The sequence below is a fragment of the Callospermophilus lateralis genome, chromosome 2, assembly GCF_048772815.1.
Source record: "Callospermophilus lateralis isolate mCalLat2 chromosome 2, mCalLat2.hap1, whole genome shotgun sequence".
Classification (NCBI taxonomy): Eukaryota; Metazoa; Chordata; class Mammalia; order Rodentia; family Sciuridae; genus Callospermophilus; species Callospermophilus lateralis.
In genome coordinates this window covers 130,252,512-130,272,640 of record NC_135306.1, presented here as the reverse complement: position 1 = coordinate 130,272,640, position 20,129 = coordinate 130,252,512, and the positions used below count along the sequence as shown (strand labels likewise).

The window sequence follows — 20,129 nt, the reverse complement described above, 5'->3', positions numbered from 1 at the left end:
ATAGAATCTAGAAAAGGAGAAAAAGCTATTGCAAACATATAAACAGGGCATAAAGATCCACCAAGAGATGCTGAAGATAAAATGGGCAATTAACTGAGTGTGACTGGCTTTATGACTTCAAAAAAATCTGTCAGATACTGAGATCATAGCATTTCTTTGCCAACGTCATAACAGCTAATTAGTGTCTGTTGGAACCCTAGAAATATTTCTTATTCTCAAGCGTAGATATAAATGAGACTCTTGGATTTAAGGATTAAAAGGCCTAATACTTACAGCTAGCTTTTTATATTTTAATGTTGGTTAAAAATCCTTAACATTTATTAGCTTTTAACTTAAATATGATTCCTATATATTTCCTGCAAAAAATATTCTTATATAATAATATATTTGTCTAAAAGGTCCTATATTATATTATCAAAACACCAGATTATATGGGCTGGGATGTAGCTCAGTGGTAGAGTGCTTGCCTAGCATGTGTGAGGCACTGGGTTCGATTCTCAGCACAACATATAAATAAATAAAAAATAAATAAGGGTCTATCTGTAACTTAAATACCAGTTATTAAATTGAGATGATAAACTATTGTTCTAATAATTCTTGTGGCTAGCTAAAGAATCTTTAAATGGATATGCTTTTGAGTCAAGATACAATTATACCACTAAAACTTATTAGTAGGTTTGGTTTTTATTGAAAGTTAGAATGGTAGATAGTTTCTCATATTTTAAAGACATTAAAGACACTATTTGAAAGACACTCTATCACAGACTGATGCTAACATTTACTTTAGACACTATGATAGACAAAGCATACAATTAAAATTTAGTTAATAGTCAATAACTCTGAATTTAAAAACATAAAATGCTAGATAATTCCACTTCAATTTCAAAAGCACAAATTTATTAGTACAGCACTTGCATCATTTTTTCATAATCATTACTTATTATACTGAATATCTGTCTATGGTATAATGCTTTGTCATGAAACTTTACCTTTTCTGAGTGTTTGAACTGCCGCCAGTAACTATCATACATGCGCTTTGTAGTTCTCTCAGGATAGCAGGTTACTGTCTTAATGTAAACCTTCAGGCTTCGTTCAAGTAATTGGTTAACTTCCCCATAGTCATAATCATCATACCTATGAGCAACAGGACAACAGCTTTATTATGATACAATTAAAATTTTTAATTTCCAATGTTGTAGAAAGATTGTCTAATAACTATTTACCACTAAGCTCATTAATTAATTAATTCAACAAATATTTGCCGAGTGACTTCTATATGCCCTGCACCTTTCTAGGTACTGGGGATTCGCTGATGAACGTAGAAAAAAATCAATCAAAGATCAATCCCTGATCTCATTGACTTTAAATTCTACATGGAGGAAAAAATTTAAAAGATAAAGTATGTAGTATACAGATGGTGATAACTGCTAGGCAGAGAAAATGAAATCTGTGGTCTAGGAGGAAAGAAGTTATGATTTTAAATAGGGTGGCCAGGATGGCTTCTCTGAGAGATTGACATTTGAACAAATACCATAAGGTGGAGAAGGAGCAAGCATAAAGGCCCTAAGGCTGGAGTCAAGTGTTTTAAGGATGACAGAGTCATCATGTATCTAATATGCTGCTGAACAATCAGATAAATAATAATTGCAGACTGACCACGGGAAGTAGCTAGCAGAAGTTATTGGTAACCTCAATAAGCACAGTTTTGTAGGCATGGTAGGAGAAAAAGCCTAACTTTGTAAGTTCAAGAGAGAATGAGATATGAGAAAATGGTGACAGTAAATGCAATTTTTTTTTCAAAGAAATCTGCTATGCATAGGAGTAGAAAAATGAGGTAGCAGCCAGAAGGAAAAGGAGGATGAAAGAATTTTCTTTAGTGATGGGAGAAATAATAGCATGTTCCATACTGCTGGAAAAGATACAGGAAAGTAAAGCTGACTATGTGGGAGAGAGGAGGGAGAAGTGAGGACAGAGATCTTCAGAAGTGAGAGGATGTGGGAGTTTGTGTCTAAGTGCACAGCAGCATAGACAGGTCATCCAGAAGAGAGAGAGCAGAAAGAATAGGCACAGGCACAGATAGGAGGGGGTCTGTGGTCCTGGAAGCTTTTGCAATTTATCTCCTATATTTTTAAATCCAAAGTATTGCTTTAAATAAATGATATCTTGATGATTTCATAAAAACTTTATTTAGTAGCATCTAATGGATTAAATATGATTACAACATTTGTTACTTATTTCCTTGTATACTATCAATATTTACTGGGCTTAAATTTTATTAGTGTTTATTTTTCTTAACTGTGTAACTATAATGTGTGTGTGTGTGTATGTATGTTTTATATAACATCAATAATCATTGGAGATAGGATAGAATTAAGACTAAATTTGAGAATCCTTCCTGGAAAATGGATTAGTTAAAAAAAAAAGTATATTGTGCCCCTTTATATATTACATATGCTTTATATACACATATTATGTGTGTATATATATAAATTATATACACTATATGTATATATATATACACTATACTCTTCCACATAATAGTGTACATTATATATACACTATAGTATATTTTTATATGTGTGTGTGTGTGTGTGTATATATATATATATATATATATATATATATGATATATGTTTAAACATACGATAATTCTTTGATAATTTATTGTTCAGGATAGTCAATGGACAAATAGCATAATTATTATATACCATCATAATGCAGGATGAGAATCTCTGCTCCAAAATGACTGGGATCAGAAATGTTTCAGAGTTCTAAGTTTTTTAGATGTTGATATACTTGCATAGACTTTATCAAACATTCCTAATCAGAAAATCTGAAATCTCAATTTCTCTAAAACCCCCCAAATTTTAATAAGATGAAAAGTTTAGGATTTTAAAGTATTTTGATGTCAAATTTTCAGATTTAGGATGCTCAACCTGTAGTGGTTTTCTTTTGTTTGTTTGTTTGTTTACATAGAATGTTTCATTATTAGTTGATTAATCGGGAAATTTTGTGATCCTTTAGCTAAAATTACAGAAAATACTCTGCTTAACAAATTGAATTCTAATTTCATTCCATAAAGGCTTTCACATAATATATAAGAAAAGATACACTATACAGTCAAGTTAAATGTATTCATAACTGCAATTTTTTTCTGCAAATCTATTCCATAAAAAGCCTTCCAAACTCAGCCCCCAAAAGCACTTCTCCAAAAAAGAGCTTTCTTGATTAGCCCATTCAATCTCCTTTCCTCATTTACTCACTATCTTCTCAATGCTAATTTCCTAAACTTAGAAGCCTTAATTTATATTGACTGATGTTTCATTTCAGTATTCTTATGTGAGCTTACATAAGCTTTATGAGGACAGAATCTATTCTAGTTTTGCTTATCCCCAATTACCATTCCTTCAAAAATAAATTAAAAAAAACAGAATTTATTACAGTGATCTAAAGGGACACAATACACATTTTTTAAAAAACTAATCAATTTTCCAGGAAGGATTCTCAACAAGGATTCTGATTCCATCCTATCCCAGTGATTACTGATGCTGTTTCTCCTTTCCTCAGTAAATTCTTCCTGCTGCTCTTATATGTACATCATTGTTAAGATTTGCAACACTTAAATGAAGAAAAATGCTCTCTATAAAACAGAATTTTTTTTAAATCAGAAGTTCACATATATTATTCTCTCCCCAGAATCCTATAATTACAAAGTGGGATATAAAAAAGACTCATGTCAGAATTTTCACTTAAAAATAGTATAAAACTGTATGCACATAGAACATACCTGATTCCAAACATACAGTGAACATAGTTAAATAAAGCTCTGCGCAGTGTGGTTGTGTCAACATCCTCATGGGTGGCCATAGTGTTATAGGTGAGATTGTAGACCATTCTAAACTTCTCATCAAGAAGATGTCCAATGTCTGAATAAAGTCTGTTCACCAGGGAGAACCCATGATTTTCCCAGGTGTAGTCCTAAGTGAACAAAATGTATCCAATATGTTTTTATTGAATTAAACTACTGAAGCTAGTAGCATACTTCTAATTCAGTTCTAAGTTTGCAGCTTCACTATGGCTTTAACAAGAACCCTTCACAACGGTTTACAGATTGGAGTGCCAGAATGTTTGCCCAGTGTTTGAAATGTTAGTAATGAACTCTGGCCACCTCTGATGATCAGGTACTATGCACACTTTACCTGAATCTGAAAGGAACCTTGAAGATCTCGGAATATCCCTATGTCACCAAACTGTTACATGGACTGTTAGCATAGAAATCATCTAAAATAGGCATAAAAGAATCTGTGTAATTCAAACCTACACTCTCTTTAGGACTCACCTAACTATAGTTGGCTACATTTTCAGGAGTGGGAGGGTGCCCTTAAGCCCATGCCTGCTGGTATATGATCTTATTACAAAATACCTTTTTACATATAAACATGACCATACCATTTGATTTCCTTTCTGCTTCCTTTAGAAAAACACATGAACAATGTACAACTACCATGTAATAATAAAAGTAACTAAATAAAGCAGATAGTTTCCTTTTGCCTTCTTAGGGGGGAAATGCTAAAATAACTATTCACTTATTGGGATACCAAATTATATGAGACTGAAAAGGAGGATAAATGCCAAGATTTATAGATACTATCAAATGACCAATTTATTTAGAAGTCAATTTATTTATATTTCAATAGTTAATAGTTAAAGTGGCTTCTCTGAATTAAAGACATCTTATACCTGAGCTCGGAATGTTGGCAAATGTTCTTCTCCTCGTCTCGCAAAGTCTTCATACCCAAAACCAGGGTCTTCAATGTATCGTGAGACATCAGATGTTACAATCATGTCATCTTCAAAATCTAGAGAAAATAATGAACAATCCAGTTCATAACGATATTGTACCTGGATAAGATAATAAAACTGAACCCCATTTTCCACTACTTTTTAGCTTTATCATTAATTTATGATGTAACAATATTGACTATGTGGCTTAAATTCATATAAAATATCTGTTGCTGAAGTTTTGAATATAATTTAATTTCTAAATTCTGGGAATTAAATTTAACTCTAGTTATCCAGACAAAAAATCGACTAAATTTAAAAAGTCTAAACAATAGTAGCAAAAGACTAATACGCTAATTTTACTAATTAAGAAATGGAAGATAGGATGGGCCTGTGAATATAAAGTTTAAACATCCGTTTGTTCTCTCCAGGTGATAAAGGGGATGTGACGAAGGAGAGGAGATGAATGTACAAGACCATTTTAGATTTAAGATAAACTGTGCTTAAATTACATATTGTTTCATCTTGACCTATTCACAGTAAAAATCAGTTTAATAAAGTTTGTTTTTAAGCTTACAATGTGGTATGTTATAAGGAAAAGGGTCAGGAAAGAAGCTCCAGGGAGGGGAGAGTGGACTTTTGAATGACACTATCATTCTTTTTATTCAAATGGGTGCTAAACAGGAGGGGTTCAGTTTGTGAACATTCATTGAGTTTGACACGTAATGTGTGTTCATTTTTCTGAGCACATGAAAATAAAAACATACATGCGAAGTAAACAACTTGCTAATAAGACTGTGAGTAGACTAATACCAAACTGGCAGTCAGAAAGATAGAAAGACAATAATAACATTTTAAGACAGGTGACAACTACATAGTTGATGATATTAAAAATTTACCACTGGAAAAATTTAAATGTTCAATGCATATTAATTTAGCTTGAAGATAATTATCTTCTAATTCACTGTTTTTTTAAATATTTATTTTTCAGTTTTCGGTGGACACAACATCTTTATTTTATTTTATGTGGTCTGAGGATCAAACCCAGCGCCCCACACATGCCAGGCAAGTGTGTTACTGCTTGAGCCACATCCCCAGTCCCTAATTCACTGTTTTTTTTTTTTTTTTTTTTTACTTTAGTCTGTATTTTTAATTACTTTTTCCTGATTTCAACCATTAAAATGGAATGCATGAGCTTCATTTTCTTCTTTTTGCTCTAGAAAATAAATATATATTTCCCCAAATTAAAGAAAAAAAATTAGCTCCTATGTAAGCATATATTCTTAAATAGTATTTTAATTAATATTAAATATTTTTCGTATGTAATAAGTAATAAATTTTAAATACAGTTAATAAAAAGTTTTGAAGCATAGTAAAAACAAAGTTTTGAAGCATAGTAAAAACTATAACTCTTATCTAGTCAAAATTTGGGGAAGTTTAAAAAATAAGTGCAATTATAGTAATTCTTCTGAAACATTGTTAGACTAATGAATAGGACACTTCATTATGTTTAATATTTGCTATTTCACAACAATCCCAACAATAAGTATTCTTTCTTCCTAAGTTTTTAACTTTCTTTAGGTTGCTGTCATAGAATTATTGGAGTTCTTTTTTTTTTTTTTTTTTTCCACTAAGGAATGAACCCAGGAGCTCTTTACCCCTCTGGGCTACATCCCCAGTCCTTTTTACTCTTTATTTTGAGATAAGGATTCACAAAGTTGCTGAGGCTTGGCCTTGACCTTGCAATTTTCCTGTCTCGGCTTCCCAAATTGCTGGGATTACAGGTGTGCACCACCACCATGCCCAGCCAGTGTGTTTCATAATAGTAGGAAAGGCTATTCAACTTTAGATATATCTTGTTAAAAAGGACTTATAATCAGCACACTATGGTGACATGACCCCATCCATGTTTATAGCAGCTCAATTCACAATAGCTAAGCTATGGAACCAACTTAGGTGTCTGCCTTTCAACAGATAAATGAATTAAAACTTTTTTTTGGCATATATACACAATGGAGTACTGCTCAGTCATAAAGAAGAAGGACATTATGGCATTTGCTGGTGAATGGATGGAACTGGAGACTATCATGCTAAGTGAAATAAGCCAATCCCAAAAAACCAAAGGCCGAATGTTTCTCTGACATGTGGATACTAACACATGGGGGGTGGGGGGGAATAGAAGATTACTGGATTAAACAAAGGGGAATGAGGAAAGGGGAATGACGAAAGGGAGAGGCCTGTGAATAGAAAAGACAATAGAATGACTTGGACATAACTTTCCTATGTTCACATATGAATACACACCAGTATCAAACTCCACAATCATGTACAACCATAAGAATGAGAAGTTACACTCCATGTATGTATAATATGTCAAAATACAGTCTATGTCTGTAAATCTCAAAAGGACAAATAAAAAAATTTAATGCCAAAAAATTCTCATTAAAATAAGAATTTTAAAACTTCTTTATTACACATAAAGAGAATAAACTTTGTTGAGTAATTACTAGAATGCCAGTTATTATACTATACTCTTAATACCTATTTTTGCTTCATTAATACAAAAACAAATGTCAACTAAAGAAATGAATAAATTTATTCATAATAAACTTACTATAAGTTGTTAATAATCCTGTTAATACTAAATGTGAGAAATTCAATGTGAATTAGTATATGATGATGTGGAAAAGTAGTTTAATGTCTAAACTTAAACTACTTAAATTGACCTGAAGTTTTTAAGTGGCTTTCAGTTCTCTAAAAAGAAATTTTAGGCTTATTCCCACCCCAAACCCATAACCACTTTGTATTCTCCTTGTGCTTCAGCACTCTGTTAAAATGAATAGAAACACTACCAATAGCATTTTCAATGCATTATCTCTTAATGTAAAAGTCTCTTATTTTTCCAAGTAAATTTCATAATTGCATTTTTTATTTCTATAAGGAATGACGTTGGGATTTTAATTGGAATCAGATTGAATCTGTATAGTGCTTTGGGTAGTATGGCCATTTTGACAGTATTAATTTTGGCTATCCAAAAGCATGGGAGATCTTTTCATCTTCTAAGGCCTTCTTCAATTTCTTTAATGTTCTGTAGCTTTCATTGTAGAGATCTTTCACCTCTTTTGTTGATTCCCAAGTATGTTTTTAAGGCTATTTTAAATAGGATTAGTTTTCCTAATTTCTCTTTCAGCAGATTCATCACTGATGTATAGAAATGTATTTGATTTATGGGTACTGATTTTATATCCTAATTTTTTGTTTTGTTTTGTTTGTTTTTTTATTGGTTATTCAAAACATTACAAAACTCTTGACATATCATTTTTCATACATTCGATTCAAGTGGGTTTTATATCCTAATTAATTCAGCTACTTTGCTGAATTAATTCTAGAAGTTTTCTGGTGGAGTTTTTTGGATCCTCTAAGTATAGAATCATGTCATTAGCAAATAATGATAGTTTCAGTTCTTTTTTTCCTATGTGTATCCCTTTAATTTCTTTCATCTATCTAACTGCTCTGGCTAAAGTTTCAAGGACTATGTTGAATAGAAATGGTGAAAGAGGGCATCCCTGTTTTGTTCCAGTTTTTAGAGGGAATGCTTCCAATTTTTTGCCATTTAGAATGATGTTGGCCTTGGGTAAGCTCTAGTTATCTTAAAGAAGTTCTTAAAAACTAATGTCTGAAAGCAAACAGATATTACTAATCTTAATAAGAATGTTTACATTTCAAAATACTGGCTTATCAGAAGGTTCATCCCAACTTCATTATTTTCCTTTGTCTCTGCTTGTTCTCCCTGGATTTCTATAATCAACTTTGATTTTAGCCCTGAGTTATATGCTGATAATTTCCAAAAATTCTCATGAAGGTTGTAACCCTCTCCTCATCTCCTGTGCTATTTCAAGTGCAGTTTACAGACTGGTAGCACTGACATCACTCCCGGGCTTCATGGAAATGTGGTCTCTTGGGCCACCCAGACTGACTGAAAACATCTGCAACCCAAAGATACCCAGTGACTCTTGAGCACACTGCAGTTGAAGAAACACTGCTGGATGTCTCTAGAGTGGATGTTTTACAAACATGTCAGGTCAAAATGTCCAAACATGAAAGCTTACATGCTCAAGATTAGAAAGGCCATTATGATAAGGCTGATATCTACCTAACCAACTTCCTCTTCTTACTGCCTACCTCATGATTTATGTCCTAAAAATATAAAAGTACTGTTCCCATATGCTGCATCCTGTTTCCTTATCATCATGCCTTTCCTCAGGTCTGGATGTTATTGACCTCAGGGGTCCTCTTGTGCCCCTGCCACACTCAGCCACTGCTTGGCTTCCTCACACTCAACTCCCTAAGACATCTAAGAGTCAAGAGAACTACTACTCTTTCTCCTCTAGATTCTCATTAGTCCATGCCCTTTCCCTACCATGTTTGGGTTCATCGCTCTCTTCTATGCCCAGATTTTTCACATTCTACTATGTATTATAATTATTTCTCCTTTTCTCACTAGCACAAAAGTTCCCTGAGGCAGGAATCATGTCTTATTTAGTCTTAAAACCTTAGTTCCTACCATAGCACTGAGACTATGTGGGGTACTCAACAAATAAATATTAAACCAAAACAATAGGTTTCTTTTTTGGGGATTTCCTGTTGAGTAAAGGTCTGATTTACAGTTATAGTAGTCTTCAATGGAGTAAATGAATTAAAATGGCTATCCAATAGGGTAGATAAAAATATCTCATGAAAAAAGATCATTAGTGTTTTTTTTTGTTTGTTTGTTTGTTTGTTTGTTTAACACTAGGGAACGAATCCAGGAATATTCTACTCCTGAACTTTTTTTTTTTTTTTTTTTAGGGGAAATGATGAAAAGGGTTCTTGTTCTTTCTGTAAACTTTTCAAAGTTATTGATCAATGCTATTTTTGGCAGTAACAAGTTAAAGCCAAAACAATTCTCCAAAATTAAGATTGACAAGCCTAGCCTTAACACAGTAATTTCTATTTTAAAAAGAAATGTTATGAAGAATGATAACTTCAAAGAGTTTCAGCTTTGGGTTGAGAGTTTATGGTATTTTAATAAAATTTACTATGTGGTGTTCAATATCCTTTGGAGTTAAAATTGAAAAGTTTCCTTTCTATTTCAAAGTCTCATAGAGTATTAGAAAAAGTGCATTTTTAAGACTGAAATTCTAGCTTTCAATACAAAATGAATATTTTTTCAATACAAAGTGCATTTTTAAGACAGGAATTCTAGCTTTCAATACAAAATAAATTCTTCCAAATTCAATATAAGACAATGACCTAAAAAATACATTTTTAAAAAATTCCAAAGAATGCAAGTATAATGTAATTTTAGAACTAATCTGGAAAAGTAACTGATAGAATGATCCTCCCCCACATATGCCACCCACAAAAATGGCAATGAATTTTTAAAACATTTACCTATTAAAACAGAATTTCATTTATTTTTTTAAGTCACAAAAGTACAATGAATTAAATATTCCTATCTAACTTTATAAATGATTGGTTTGCTTTAAATAATATTTTATCCAAGATAGAATGCAGACAACAAGCCTAGAAGTTTGTCCCAACTGAATCTGAAATATAGTCCCAATGCTTCATGGTAAGATTTTTGTCAAGGATGTATTACATTTACAAAGGTGACACCATAAGATTATAATGGAGCTGACTGCCTTTTGATATAGTTATGGCAATACTGGAGTGCATTTCTGACGTTTGTGGTGATGCTGATGTAAACAAATCCACTGTACTGCCAGTCATATAAAAGTACAGCAAATACACAATTATGTATGGGTTATACACTACACTGTGTTTTTTGTTACTTTTGAGTATACTCCTACTTGTAAAAAGAACTTACTACAAAACAGTATGCCATGTTATGCTGGTAGTAACTTCATACATTTCATGTTTACTGTTATGACTTGTTTGCATTAAGAGGCCATCTCAAGGGACTGACCTACACCACCTAGGTTTACGTAGGTATACTCTACAATGTTCCCTCAATGCATATCAAAACATATTGTCATTCTAAAGTGATACATAACTATACATTCAAAGATGCACCGCCTAAAAGGGCAAAGAATAGGCAAAGTAGAAGAGCAAAAGATGGTAACAGTTATTTTTACATACTCATATGAAAAATACTAAAGATCATTCAGTAAGGTTCTACAAACAACTAAAAATAAAAGACAGTGGTGGTGGGGAGAAGCACCTGAATGAGGAAATGAATGAAAAGTATCTCCAGAGACCACAAAAAGACTTTCTTTCTTCTCCTTCTCAAATCGCGTGGTCATTTCTTCCTGAGATGCCTCTTCATCTTCCCTTTCTTCTTGAAGCCTTTTCATCCTTTCCATTAAGGCTTCTAGCTCACTTAGAGAATCCACAATCTGGAACCACATAAGATAATGTCAGATGCTATTAATATGAAAAATTGTTCTGGTAAACATCTTCAACTTCCAGTCACTCTATTATGTGTAGTGGGTCAGGCACACTTATTAAGATTGTAGGAGAGATGTTTGTCAAATTATAAGTAATCACAGTTAGATACATTTTTAAAAGTGTGTCTAGAATTGGAAAATATGTAGTGACAGAATATAGATAAGTAGTTGCCAGGGGCTCAGAATTAGGGAAGGATGGGACAGAGGAGAGAAATGGGATATGACTACTAATGGTTATGGAATTTCTTTTTTATTTTTTATTTGTTCTAATTAGTTACACATGACAGCAGAATGCATTTTGATTTACTGTACATAAATGGAGCACAACTTTTCATTTCTCTGGCTGTACATGATGTAGAATCGCACCATAAGAGTAGCCATACATTTTCTAAGGGTAATGATGTTCATCTCATTCTACCATCTCTCCTGCCCCCATGACCCCTCCCCTTCCTTCCCTCCCCTGGAATTTCTTTTTTATGTTATAGTAATATTCTAAAATTTATTATGGTGGTGGATGTACAACTCTAATCACACTAAGCCCTACTGGATTACTTTAAATAGGTGAAATGGATGATATATGAATTATTTTTTATTAAAATTATTTTTAAAAAGTCATAAGTGAGTTTTTCACTAACTACAAAGAGAAACACATGACGGATTCAGTTAAAAAGTTTACAAGTACATATATACATGTGCATATGGATATATATTTTTAAATGTAGAATTATAGCATTTGGTATATATGAAATTATATTATAATTTATTGAAAAATGAGGCATCCTTAAATTTTCTACTTTCTGCTCTCATATATTTACTGTTAACTGTTCCAGCATCTTATAGAAACAGATACATTGTTTTGAAATTGGGCATGTAAAGGATCTAAATTAAAAGCCTGTGATTAGGGGCTGGGGTTGTGGCTCAGTGGTGGAGTGCTTGCCTAACATGTGTGAGGCACTGGGTTCAATCCTCAGCACCACATACAAATAAATAAATACATAAATAAAATAAAGGTGATGTGTCCATCTACAACTAAAGATATTTTTTTAAAAAGCCTATAATCTCTAGAATTCATCAGTGTTTAGTTTTTATGATTTTTAATCTTATCTATTTGCTTTAAAAAGGCTCTTGAAGACAAATCAGAACTTTAGGTATTAAAGTTTTATAGTAATAAAATTTATGCAAAAATATTTCAAGTATATGATATCCTATTTAGTCAGAAAATATCTCTAGATATTTTTAACATTAAAAAAATTTAAAGCAAAAATGGTAAAGAAACGTAATTAAGAAAACTAACCCCAAAGTTGTTGCCTGTAAGGGATGCGTTTTCTATGTTGTTGTCATTAGCAAGATCACAAACACAGAAATTGTTGACTGATATTAGCCTGAATCCATTGGAGATTTCTGGATCTCTTTCTGGATTGATGCCACTACCAAAAACAAAGCTTGCCAAAGCATGATAATGTGCCAATAGGACCACAGCATGTACCAGCTCAGGCAGAGACCAATTATTTTCTCCAGTTTTGACAAGTTTCTGAAATGAGAAAGCAAATCAGAGTAAATATGAAAATTATAGAATGCTACAAAGCAATTTTAAAAAGCACAGACAATCTAACAGGTTTCATATACCTATTTATAGTAATATATTTAAAACTCAATTTAAAAATTTTCACAGGCTCTAGATTCAGCTTTGGTCAAACAATGTTACATTAATAACTATCGTACATAATAATATAATTATGTTGTAGCTTCTTCTAAATGCCTTATTACATGATGCATCTACTGCTTCCAAAGCCTTTTATACCTATATTATTTTAATGAGATATTTCAGGGAATCAAAGAACATTACAGTTAGAAGAAACTTTAAAGATCTTATAGCAAAACCATTCACTTTTTGAGGTTTTGGAAACTATATCCCACAAAATCACCTGAAAAATCCAACTTAGCAAGTCAGCTTTTAGATATCCTTTGGATACCCTCCAATAAAGATTCTATAGCCAATGATAGACTGTAGAATACTCCCTTACATTTGAATAAGAGCATATGCTTTTTTACTCAATGCTCCACCTGAATGATAAATTAAAGCCATTAAAAATAGTAATTCCTTTCCCCCGCTCATTTTCTCTAGGAATGAATTCCATCAGTAAATCCACCAGGGATTCTTTCCCATCAGTTCACCCATTCACTCACATGTATGCCTCCTCCCACCCCGTGTGTGTGTGTTTGTGTGGGTTTCCTTTTCCTTTCTTTCACTTTCATTTGGCTCATTTCACTGCTAAATCAGAAAAAAAAAAAAAACAAAACAAAAAAAAAAAAAACAAAAACTGCTTTCTTTTGCTTTGCTCTCTATTGTTCAACAAAATACACACATACACACACACACACACATGATTTAATATATTATTAAAAGCTCAGGAGAAATGGAAAAGATCAGTTAAATTCTTAAAATTCTACCAAACTTTTACTTTTTTAAAAGTCATTATTAAAGTTAAAACTATAAACATCTATTTCTATGCTTTTCAAATCTGATATTTTGACATGTTGATTTTTCATGGAGCTACAATGTCATATGAGTTTTTAAGTCTATGCCTACATGATACATGAAAACATATACATGACTATTTCTCCATTCCTGTACTATTAGTTAAATTGCTTCAATTTTTTTCTATAATAAATAGTTTCCTCATGCTACACTTTTGTTCATGTTTTGGAAACATTTCCTAATAGGATTTTTAGGATAAAGAGTATTAATATTTTTATGATATTTTTATAATACTGCCAAGAACTTTCGAAAATCACTGGTAGAATTTACAGTGCTTTGGCCAATCTTTGCAGGATTATCATTAAACCAGAAAAAATAGCCAACATTCATCATCTGTAATTTCTCACTTCCTCACATTCATTTCTATTTTATAAATTCACTATAATCTGATTTTTTTCCAACAAACTTCTAAAATTACATTTACTAAAGTCATACATGATGACCTTTCAAATGGCCCAATCTATTTCATTTTAGTCTGTGCCCTGTTTGGTCTTTGCAGAGTTTACTTTGTTCACTTCCTCCCTTCCTGAAATTCATCTCCTGACTACAATAATTATACCTTTTCTACCCTGAGATGGATCTTTCTCTCACTCACAGCCAGCCCTCATTGTTATTACTTGCCTTCAAAATGTTGGCTTGCCCTGGTCCATCCACAATCTTCTTTCCTTGTACAGTATCTTAAGACCTGAATGGACAGTTCATAACTATTGGATTTTACTTCTAATCCACCCTTTTTTATCTTGAACTATAGACCTGTATTTCCTTTACTAACTGGACATGACCTTGTGGGTGTTAATAATCTTCTCGGTCCTATAAATGCTCATTTCATGAACCTCAGAGTCATTTTCCTCCCCTACCCCCTTCCTCCATCTTCATATTCTGCCAGTTACCAGGTCTTGCTTATTTTCATGTAGAATAATTACTACAGTCTTGTTCCTTCTCTTTATCTTAACATGTCTTTTTTTAAAAAAAGTCAGCTCTTAAGTATAGTACTGAGTAGTCAGCTTCTAGTCTGTTACCACCTGTAATTTACCTTCTACATCACCAGATAAATTTATATTATAACTTGGAACAAATACCTTTAATGATCTCAATTGTCTAATACAGTGATCTCTTTTGATCATATACATTTCTGACAGTGACAATTAAAGGGTCCAACCCCTAATTTTATATATAAATATATACTTATAAATTATATTTTATTTGGAACAGATACATATATGCACTGTAATAATAGTACAAAATACACAGTGACATCTTTTAAAGATAACAATATATGCACACACATATTTTCTAATATTTTGAAGGATTGTCTCCCTACCCCATGAGGTACTGTAACATAACTTTGAAGACCATAACTTTCTGAGGATAAAAACACAAATTCTATAATAATATAGAATTTACTGGGTCATACAATATTACCCCAATTCTTCCCATTTCCCATCCCTTACTTTACATATATATCCCTATACTTCAGTAACCTGAATGTATTAGCTATTCTTCTCACAAATCATACATGCATACTCTACTTGAAAACCTCCACTTTTTTGAGACCTAGCTCAAATGTCACCTATTTTAAGAAACATTCTGATCCTATTCTCTTTATCCATATATTTGAACATGATTTTGGTAAGATTATTGTCATTACCCTCTGACTCTTCTCCCCTGGACTCCAAGCACATCCAGGGGCAAAGTCTTTATCTTCTTAGCCCTCCAAAGTATTTCACACAAAGTAAGATATAACATAAGAACAATGGTTAATTAATTTCCTAACGTGCTATCAAATCAGAACATAAACCTTAGGATAGCATTGTGTTCACAGATTCCCAGAAAGATCCTCAGAATCTAAGAGTACACAGATTGACATACGCTACATTTGGTTAAATAACTGGGCAAATAACCAATAAAAATATGGTTCAATAGAATAACACACACAAAAAGAACATTTTAATGCATTAGAAACAGGGGTTTAAATAACTAATGCTTCTACTGCTAATAATTTAAATGACAACTCCTATTTATTGAATAATTACCATGTACCAAGCATAGTGCTAAATATACTGTATAATGACCTCACCCTGTTGGCCTTTGATGGAAGCTCCTTTTGAAATTCAAGTGCTCTTATTCAATCACAACAACTCTATTTCTCATCTAGGCTCTAGTTTCTGGAGGCATTTAAGTATTCACACACCAGCTGGCAAATCATTTTTTATTTGCAAAATTATTTTTTGTGAATCTTAAAATGATGAAATGTTACTACTACTAGAAAGAATTTAGAATTATTTAATCTAGACCCCTCACATTACCAAAAGGGGAGAACTGAGGTCTATAGAAATTGCTAAAGGGTATAAACTTATGAATAACAAAGACCCTAGAACCCAGGCATCCTGTCATGATTCTATAGTTTCTTTGTTCTATCTACTGCTTGAAAATACAGCCAACTTTTCTCCTACTGCTCACCAAAGTTCTAGTACAAGCTAATTAGTCACTACTTAAGGAGGATAAGTATTCATTTGTACTTAAAGTAAACCCACTGACTTCCTAAATTTACCACTGCTTCACAGATTAATTTATTGGGGTTTTTCTTTTCAAGTTCCTAATATGCAAGTGTTAAAATTAAGTCTTAAGAAAAAACTCAACCAAAAAATTAACTCAGAATCATTAGTAAACTTCCTTTTTATTTCAAAGAAATGCTCAGTACCTGAATGTGCTCTTTTGTGATCAGCCAGGGTCGGTGTGCTAGCAGCTTATTTATCTCATTAAGATTTTTCAGTCTTTGTGGTACATATTCCAAACCATTCAACCATTCAGCAATACCTCCAGTCTTTAAAAATTCATCCACATGCATGTTTATTAAGTAAGAACACTGATGTCTAGCTGCAGCCTAAAGCACAAAGAAAAGAATTTGATGTTAAAAAAAATCAAAATAGAGTCTCATTCAACTATTTATGAACAACTCAGATGGAGTTAATGGTTTTTATAGCTAACAACTCTTTTATTACAGAATCTTCTTTCAGAATGTTTATCATACTGCTGCAATAGATTCTTGAATCAATACATGAAGCTGATATGTACTTGTAAAAGCAAATAATTATCACATGAAGCCAATTACTTCTTCATCTAGAAGTTTATATAGATTAACCCAGAGCCCACTTTCTAGCTATTTTAAGGAAATACATACCCATTTCAGTATAAGCATATACTGTATTCTTATTTAAAACACCATAACATTTTATTAACTTATATTCTAAAAATTCAGAATTCATACTAATTGAGTACTTCTCTTATTCACTTTATGATAACTGTGAGCTAAGCGCAGTGGTGCATGCTTACAGTCCCAGCTATTTGGGAGTCTAAGGCAGGAGGGCTGGTTGAACCAAGGAGTTTTGAAACTAGCCTATATAAGACAGTGCTCAAGTCAGAAAACACACACACACACACACACACACACACACACACAGCTATAATATCAGTCACATCTATCTACACTGTCCTACTCAGATGACACTGAACTTGCTGATTGTTTCCTTTCTATGTAGTCAAAATCAGTCTCAGTGGCCACCAACTTAGTATAATTCATGTAAATCAGACTTTTGACTTCTCTTTGCCTTAGGGCTACTTCTCAGTAAAATAGTATTTTTTTTTTTTTTTTAGTATTGTTTTTTTCTTTCCATTTTCTATGTCTGGGTTCTCTCTTAGTTTGTGAGTATTCTAAGTCTGCTTTTTCAGCCTTAATGTCACCAAAGCTGAAAAATTAAAATTATCATCTTAGTCAAGTTCATTATTCAATAAAACACAGAATGCTTTTTGTTATTGTTCAAAACTTCAGTGAGAATATAAAAAAGATAATCAAATCAAACTTGGTAAACACTAATCTACTAAATCCTGGCTAGCTCTGCTATTTCTGTCAGCCCAGCTGTTCCCCTAACCTCTCCAAACATATAAAACTTGCATTATGTTCTCCTTTTTCTCCATTAGCAGTCCAACTATAGATTATTCTTTCTACTTTTCTCATTCTTAATGCTTGTCATCCAAATTTATAATTCTCTTCCATGACACCCATCACCTGCCAATAACATTAGCTAGTTAACTAGTGTATAACAAGAACTATAGAAGTGTCATCATTCATTTAAAAACAAAACTTATGAGATATTATTTTAGACTCTAGGAACATCTTGAACAATAAGAGATTAAATATGTAAAATAATTTTACTGAAAATTAAATGAAAAACATTCAATATATTAAGTGGTTTAAAGTACCCCAAATGTATCCAAAGGACGTGGTGTTCAGAAAGCAATAGGCATCTTCAATTTTTATGTTCATAAAGTTATATTTAGTTTTCTGCATATATATGAAGTGTGTACACTCATGCACATGTACACACAAACACAGATATGCTTTTAGAAGGTAGGAAGAAAAGGGGAAGATGTCACATGAAAATAGGAAAAACCAGGAAAATGGGCACTTACCATTATGGCGATGTAGTGCCTGTATGGTAGAGGAAGGGGACCATCCATGCGCAACATGTAAAACTGGCTCCGCAAGAAAGACTCCAGGTACTGAGTGTGTAAACTCATGACCTGAGTAATGTTGTCCAAACGACCAGATGTAGAATATTCTTCCACAAGAAAGTTTGTTCGTTCATCCACTGTGTTTGCTTGGACAACCTATAACAAAGAAAACCACAAAACAAAATAGCTATTGTGATGTAAACACGTCCTTGGTTTATATAAATTTTTCCACTATTGAAGCAAATGAATATTCATTTACTATTTTCAGACAGAAAAATTATGCAGTTGCTCATCATAGCATTTTTTTAAAAGTTCCATTCATTTTTGGCTCTGGTGCCACAATTTATTAAACAACAAATGTTAAATCATCAAACATTAAATACACAGCTATAAAATTGAAGAAAAAGCTTCCATCTGCTTTGCTAGGCATATATTAGGCAGATTTTCAGAGCCCACTTGCCTGGCCATTATCACACCAATTTATGGTGAGGCAAAGGGAGCAGCATTTGACTACATAAATTTATAATTTAATTTCATCAGCTTGTGAAGACAATTACATTATTATTTTTTGTGTGTGTGTTGGGGGGTGGGTAACCAGGGATTAAACTCAGAGTTACTCAACCACTGAGACACATCCCCAGCTCTATTTTGCATTTATTTAGAGATAGGGTCTCACTGAATTGTTTAGTGCCTTGCTGTTGCTCAGGCTGGCTTTGTACTAGCAATCCTCCTGTCTCCACACTCCGAGCAGCAGGGACCCTGCTTACTTTTAAACAAATGATTTTAAATCATTCTTTGCTTGTTTTTGTTATTTAACATTTTAAAAGTTTTCTGAAGTCTTTTAGGGGCATAAAAACATATGATAATTTCTAGGAAAGTGTTAATAAAAGTTAGTAAGGTCATAAGAATTCTCTTGTTGGTAGTTTGAGCCTAAAATATTAATTACTAAAAACAAGTTTAAGTTAGTAAAATGGACATCCTTTATCTTAATGAATCCAAAGAGCTTTCTGAAAAGTAGATTACTTATATATAGTTTTATACACAATAACAGTTTGGGCATTACACCAAGAACTGGCTCTGAAGGCATGAATAGCTTATTAATACCTTGTGGAAAGATGACTCATTCTCAGAACTGATGAATATATAATGCATAATTCTAGTATTGGTTCATTGTTTATATGTATTTAGAATTACAGTTCTAGACTTTTTCTAGACTTAAGATGAATATGTTTCTTATTTTAGAGATAAGGAAACAGAGTCTAGATGAAATTCAAGTTCATGCACCTAGTTAAAAGCAAAATCTGGTTTGGAATCTAGGTCTCCTAGAGATCAAAATAATAGTCTTTTCAAAGATTCACACTGTTATCAAGAAACTCTGCTTACTCTTCAGAGCTAGCTTCACATAATTTTTTCTTAAAAATAAGAACAAATTATACGGAGGTACTAATGACTGAGGGAAATTAAAAATCAAAGGACTGTGTTTGAAAAGTACTAATTTACTATGTTAAAAAAAAAAAGGCAGTTTCACTGAAGCTCAGTTAACCTTCAACTGCCCACTTTCTCCTACTCTGTCAACTACAGGAATCAAGATGATAGTTAAAAATGTAAAAAGATCTAGATGAACCATAAATAGTTAGGGATAGAATATTTGTTTTTTAGTTTGCTTTCTCCAGTAGACATTTCTTAAGTCTAACTGGATGCCTAAGATACATTAATAATTTGATGTGATGCAATAGATCCTGAAAAACCAGAATAGCTTCAAATATATACTGTGAAAATGTGCTTTGGAAGCATTTTATATGTATTAAGCAATCTTTGGACATGAGGAAAACAGGAATACACATGGC

The 20,129-nt window shown here is 32.5% G+C and overlaps 1 protein-coding gene across 1 annotated transcript in view; it reads right to left on the bottom strand.

Moving 5' to 3' along the window:
- Sesn3 (sestrin 3) overlaps nucleotides 1-20,129 on the bottom strand; it is a 66,110-nt gene that overhangs the window by 8,790 nt on the left and 37,191 nt on the right. The window contains exons 3-9 of the mRNA XM_076846508.2: nucleotides 18,241-18,438; nucleotides 16,472-16,654; nucleotides 12,526-12,762; nucleotides 11,006-11,180; nucleotides 4,741-4,859; nucleotides 3,788-3,978; nucleotides 990-1,134 (exon numbers count right to left, since the gene is read on the bottom strand). Coding sequence (XP_076702623.1) covers nucleotides 990-1,134; nucleotides 3,788-3,978; nucleotides 4,741-4,859; nucleotides 11,006-11,180; nucleotides 12,526-12,762; nucleotides 16,472-16,654; nucleotides 18,241-18,438 — 1,248 coding nt within the window. The remainder of the gene's footprint in view (nucleotides 1-989; nucleotides 1,135-3,787; nucleotides 3,979-4,740; nucleotides 4,860-11,005; nucleotides 11,181-12,525; nucleotides 12,763-16,471; nucleotides 16,655-18,240; nucleotides 18,439-20,129) is intronic.